The sequence below is a fragment of the Pseudorasbora parva genome, chromosome 24 (assembly GCF_024679245.1).
Source record: "Pseudorasbora parva isolate DD20220531a chromosome 24, ASM2467924v1, whole genome shotgun sequence".
NCBI lineage: Eukaryota > Metazoa > Chordata > Actinopteri > Cypriniformes > Gobionidae > Pseudorasbora > Pseudorasbora parva.
The window spans coordinates 11,679,451-11,686,160 of record NC_090195.1 but is presented as its reverse complement, the minus strand read 5'-3'; the positions used below and the strand labels follow the sequence as shown (position 1 = coordinate 11,686,160).

At 36.3% G+C, this 6,710-nt stretch overlaps 1 protein-coding gene across 1 annotated transcript; it reads left to right on the top strand.

Annotated features, from left to right (window-relative positions):
- On the top strand, window positions 1–5,604 carry cldn11b (claudin 11b). The gene is made up of 3 exons (XM_067434946.1): window positions 1–344; window positions 525–689; window positions 3,028–5,604. Exons 1-3 carry the CDS (start codon window positions 119–121, stop codon window positions 3,285–3,287), a joined length of 651 nt encoding a protein of 216 aa, XP_067291047.1. The 5' UTR covers window positions 1–118; the 3' UTR covers window positions 3,288–5,604.
- Window positions 5,605–6,710: the final 1,106 nt, after the last annotated feature.

Below are 6,710 nucleotides of genomic sequence, written 5' to 3'. Positions count from 1 at the left end.
CTGTTATACCAATCTTCTCCGGAATGCGTTTTATATAGGAGTCGGGATCTTTACATATCTATTAATGTTTTTGGCTTGAAGAGCTTATTTCAGTCATTTTCTTTTACATTCAGTCAGAATGTCTAATAGCTGTCGCCTGCTCAGTGGGTTTTTAATGAGCTGTATCGGCTGGACTGGTATTATAATAGCGACCTCAACAAACGACTGGGTGGTGACCTGTAAGCACGGCATGCACACCTGCAGGAAGATGGATGAGCTGATGACCAAGGGCTTGTGGACAGAGTGCGTCATCTCTACCGCTCTCTATCACTGCATGTCACTTAACCAAATCCTCATTATACCGGGTGAGAAAGATTTATTTATTGAAATATTTTGTTTGTATGCATTCATTTTCTTTTCATGGATGGATTAAAACAATTCACTATTTAGTTTATTTTGTACATTATGTGAGGCAATTTAAAAGTTATGTCGCATGCATTTTAAAAACATAATGTAAAGTTTCGTGTATGATATTTTGATGTAAGCTTACACCCTGACGTCTCGCGCTCTGATGGTGTCCGCCTCTCTGCTCGGACTGCCCGCTCTGGCGCTCCTGCTGCTGGCGATGCCCTGCGTCAAACTGAGCCAAGAGACCGAAGACACCAAACACAGACGCGCAGTCCTAGGAGGACTACTTATAATGTTCATATGTGAGTTAACTGTCTGTTTGTGTGTGTGTATATATATATATAAACTTGGAATTTCAAATGTTATTTCTTAAAGGGATAGTTCTCCCAAAAATTAGCATTCTGTCCTCACCCTCATATTGTACCAAACCTGCTGTATACATTTCTTTGTTCTGCTGAACACAGAAAATATTAGCCAATGGATGCCGAGATCTGCTTGGTTACAAACATTCTTCCAAATATCTTCCTTTGTGTTCAGCAGAAGAAATTAATTCATACAGTTTGGAACAACTTGAGGGCGAATAAATGATGATGACAGAATTATCATTTTGGGGTGAAAAAAATGAAAATTCCATCTTCATTTATTATTGGTTTTCTTTATTATTATTATTATTATTATTATTATTATTATTATTATTATTTTTATTTTTTTTTATTTTTTTTTATAAATAAAATAAAAAGTTTTTACAATTGCTATAGGACCCAATTCTCAATTCTCAAATTACAACAATTTTCTCACTTAGACACAAACACCACCAAAACGTACTAAACAGGCCAATTTGCGCATGTTTACATGCTCTTTTCAAAACTGTTAAACTTAAGTTCAAAACCTAACAAAACATGAAAATGAATGAGACTTAATAAAAATTGTTTTACAGTAATATCATATAGAGATGTGGACTGTGTAACATTTACTGCAGTGAATTATAAGCAGTAGAGAGTGTCTTTCTGGTTTTGTAAAGAATTTGAAAAAAAAAAAATCATTGATATTATCATTGAAATCATTAATGCTACCTGATGTTTTTTAGGTCTGTGTTTTATGACTGACAAAGTGCGTTTGCTGGTTGAAAACTTTGCTAGTGTTACGAATGAGTTGATTTGAGAAAAGAGTGAAGTGTTTTGGTAGTTATTGTGCATTGTGAATGTAAAATGAACGGCTGTGCCAAGCTGAAAGTATTCTAGACTGACTAAAGAATTTTGAAAACGTGAACTATTGAGAAATGGGTCCTAGCGATTGTAAGAAGGAGGAAAAAAACCTGTATTCGCCTTCTTCTAAAAAGAAGAGAAAAATGTTTTGCTTTCTCCTTTGAGTTCTATAATTCAGAAACAATGGATAATGTGCTAGTATCCCACCGCCGTTGGAATCATTGATTCAGTGAATTAACTTGAACTGGATTAGTGAACTAATTTTGGATTGTGAACAAATGAACTGGATCAATCGATTTAGGCAAATGCTTAAAAGTCTCCATCCACCTCTTAATGGAAAAGCATTACAACATTTATTTCCATCAAGAGGTGCATCAACTTTTGGTCAGATTGTAAGCACTCTGTAAAGTCTCCTCCAGCACATCCCAAAGATTTTAATCTTCAATGAACTCAAGGTCTGGACTCAGGTGTCAGTTCATGTGTGGAAATTATTCTTAATGCTCCCTTCCAACCATTCTTTCACAAATTGAGCCTAAAGAATCTTGACATTGTCATCCTGGAATATGGCCATGATGTGTCCTCCTTCATGGTTGTTTAAGATGAAAAACTACACACTCCATCTATTAGGGTTAAAAGAACTGTTGCCAAACATATGCTAGATAGATAATCACTGCAATACTGATACAATGATAGACTTTTGGCATTTGCCTATTTAAATCCAAACAGCAACTTTTTTTTTGTCCGGGCAGTGTATGTGGATTCAACATTTTAAAGTAATATTTACCATCAGTAACACTAAGCCTACACTCTTAAAACTAAAGATTGCTTTCATAAAGAACCTTTAACCTTTAACATCCATGGAACCATGAAAAAAAAAGTTTTAGATCATTCAAATGTTATTTCATTAAAGGTTGGGGGGGGGGGACCCAAAATGGTCTTTGCTTTCCTGCAAAAACACAAACCTGCAACCTTATTTAAAGTGCTACACTTATTCAAACCCATCATTGTACTTTGAGGGTTTTTTTTTACCAAAAATGCGTTTAACCGATTACAATTGTGTACCATTCCTAGTATAGTCATCGGGACACATCCAAATGAAACCATTTCCTGTAAACAACCCACTATAGTGTATTACTCCAGAATCTAAAATACAGGAATATATTTGCTCATATCCTCCCTGAAATCGTGCTTTCAACATACAGGGCTGAAAATGTCCTTGACTGAAGTAATGGTATAGCATCCAGATTTCCTACATCCTGTTGAAGAGCAAGTCATGGTCAACTGTCTGACCCCTTTTTACAGGTGTTTTGGGGTGGTTTGCAATTCTGCAAACACTAATAAATCTCCTAATCTTATGCTTGTAAGTCAGTCTGTAATTCTCCATGATGGTGGTGCTGTCATCATGAAGCTAATAGTGCCCTTCCTTTTGTTTCAGCTCTGTGTGGGATGGTGTCGACGGTGTGGTTCCCTATTGGAAAGCTTCATGAGGAAGGCCTGATGTCGTTTGGATTCTCCCTGTACGCTGGCTGGGTCGGTTCAGCCCTCTGTTTTTTTGGGAGCTCGGTGATGGTTTGTTGCTCAAGGCGCGACAGCCCAACTCAGGATCCTGAAAACCGCTACTACTACTCAAAACACAGTGGAGTTACCAACTCCGGCCCTCCTATAAACAGCCATGCCAAGAGCGCACATGTGTGAGAGCGAAGACACACTGGATAAGACGAGCTTACCTCAAGATTTGGACACACACATGCTTGCAAGCTCACACACTCCAATGAAATATGTGAAGAATTTGTTTTCTACTGCCATGGTTTGACTGCAAACGTGATTTGGAGGGAACAGAGAATTCGGTGCTCGCAGACGTTTGAACATTAAAGGCTTTGTTTGAACAGACGTTGAAATGAATCCAAAGGGAAACTTCTATCAGTTCCCTAGGCATGTTTTTTCATCGATGTTTGTGAGTCAAACTAATCACACAGTATTCATTTTGCTCCTATATTTTATTTTCCAGTGGTGTTATTGTAACACGTTTTTTACTTAACAAGTTGTGCATAAGCTTGTTAGTTCATGCCAACATTTAGGACAGCATGTACACCCAGACAGACAGATAGACAGGAAACGTGTGGTAAAATGACCAGATGTCATCTGCACTGTTTTCCTGAAGAGCGTCTCACAGCATCCTGCACACAACTTCCTAGGAATTCAGCATATGAAATTTGAGCAAAAATATCTGTAACAGGAAACAGCGTAATTATTTCGGCCTCAAATAGTCGGTGATTGATTTACTGTGGTAATGTATTATTTTATGCGTTCTTTGGGAGTTTAAGGGCATAATACGTTGTGTAATCTCCAAAATGTTATGCATGTTGAATGAAATCTCATGATTTAATGCCTGAATGAAAACACAAAGCCACAAAGTATTCTTTTTAAAATGCATATTACTTTTGTTATGGCTGATGATGACAAAAAAAAGACACCATTTGTGCTTGTAAAATATATTAATTTTTAATATTTCATATGAAATATATTCATATATTCTTCTCAAACATATAACTCTTGATCTCTGTGTATTTACATGTGTTCTGAATCAGAAGGATTTTACGCACATAGCAATAGGGAAGAAATGTAAATATCTTCGTGCAAACCTAAACAAGGGTGAAACCACAAGAGTGAGACATTTCTACAAACCAACATAGAAAGAATTTGATATCGATGTCGCAAAATATTTTGAGAACTATTAAGCTTTCACAGGGAGCCAATCATAATATTTCCCCTTGAAATTCAAGGGAGTGCTTGAGATTTTAGATCAAACACAGCTGTGAAGATGATGTAAGGTGAAAAGTCCACTCAATGCATCTTTAAGGGGTTTCTGCTCATGTAGTAACAACTTGCATTGGATTTTGCTTTAAAAAGGCATCTTGATTGTTTTATATGGAGGGCATTGGTTTTAGGATCAAAGTAATATTTCAGAGTAAAAGAATACTGTGCAAATTTAAACCCAACACTGAAACAGCAGCTCACTTCAGAAAGATATTATATTTGATTTTTGAATAATATTAAGAAGGTATGAAAGCTTGTTTCCGCCTCAGAATAAAACATTTTAAATGTAAGAATTGCGTGATATAAAGTCACAATTCTGACTTTATAACACCCAGCTAACTATATCACGCAATTCTGACTTAATAACGCGCGATTGACTATATCACGCAATTCTGACTTTATAACACGCGATTGATTATATCACGCAATTCTGACTTTATAACACGCGATTGACTATATCACGTAATTCTGACTTTATAACGCGCGATTGACTATATCACGTAATTCTGACTTTATAACGCACGGCTGACTATATCACGTAATTCTGACTTTATAACGCGCGATTGACTATATCACGTAATTCTGACTTTATAACGCACGGCTGACTATATCACGCAATTCTGACTTTATAACACGGGATTGACTATATCACGCAATTCTGACTTTATAACACGCGATTGACTATATCACGCAATTCTGACTTTATAACACGCGATTGACTATATCACGCAATTCTGACTTTATAACACGCGATTGACTATATCACGCAATTCTGACTTTAAAACACGCGATTGACTATATCACGTAATTCTGACTTTATAACGCGCGATTGACTATATTATGCAATTCTGACTTAATAACACGCAATTGACTATATCACGCAATTCTGACTTTATAACGCGCGATTGACTATATCACGCAATTCTGACTTTATAACACGCGATTGACTATATCACGCAATTCTGACTTTATAACACGCGATTGACTATATCACGCAATTCTGACTTTATAACACGCGATTGACTATATCACGTAATTCTGACTTTATAACGCGCGATTGACTATATTATGCAATTCTGACTTTATAACACGCGATTGACTATATCACGCAATTCTGACTTTATAACGCGCGATTGACTATATCACGCAATTCTGACTTTATAACACGCGATTGACTATATCACGCAATTCTGACTTTATAACGCGCGATTGACTATATCACGCAATTCTGACTTAATAACACGCGATTGACTATATCACGCAATTCTGACTTAATAACACGCGATTGACTATATCATGCAATTCTGACTTTATAATACGCAATTGACTATATCACGCAATTCTGACTTAATAACACGCGATTGACTATATCATGCAATTCTGACTTTATAATACGCAATTGACTATATCACGCAATTCTGACTTTATAATACGCGATTGACTATATCACGCAATTCTGACTTTATAATACGCAATTGACTATATTACGCAATTCTGACTTAATAACACGCGATTGACTATATCACGCAATTCTGACTTTATAACGCGCGATGGACTATATTACGCAATTCTGACTTTATAATACGCGATTGACTATATTACGCAATTCTGACTTAATAACACGCGATTGACTATATCACGCATTCTGAGATTATAACGCGCGATGGACTATATTACGCAATTCTGACTTTATAACGCGCGATTGACTATATTACGCAATTCTGACTTAATAACACGCGATTGACTATATCACGCAATTCTGACTTTATAACGCGCGATGGACTATATTACGCAATTCTGACTTTATAACACGCGATTGACTATATCACGCAATTCTGACTTAATAACACGCGATTGACTACATCACGCAATTCTGACTTTATAACACGCGATTGACTATATCACGTAATTCTGACTTTATAACACGCGATTGACTATATTACACAATTCTGACTTTATAACACGCGATTGACTATATTACGCAATTCTGACTTTATAACACGCGATTGACTATATTACGCAATTCTGACTTTATAACACGCGGCTGACTATATTATGCAATTCTGACTTTATAACACGCGGCTGACTAAATTACGCAATTCTGACTTTATAACGCGCGATTGACTATATCACGTAATTCTGACTTTATAACACGCGGCTGACTATATTACGCAATTCTGACTTTATAACACGTGGCTGACTATATTACGCAATTCTGACTATAACACGTGGCTGACTATATTATGCAATTCTGACTTTATAACACGTGGCTGACTATATTATGCAATTCTGACTTTATAA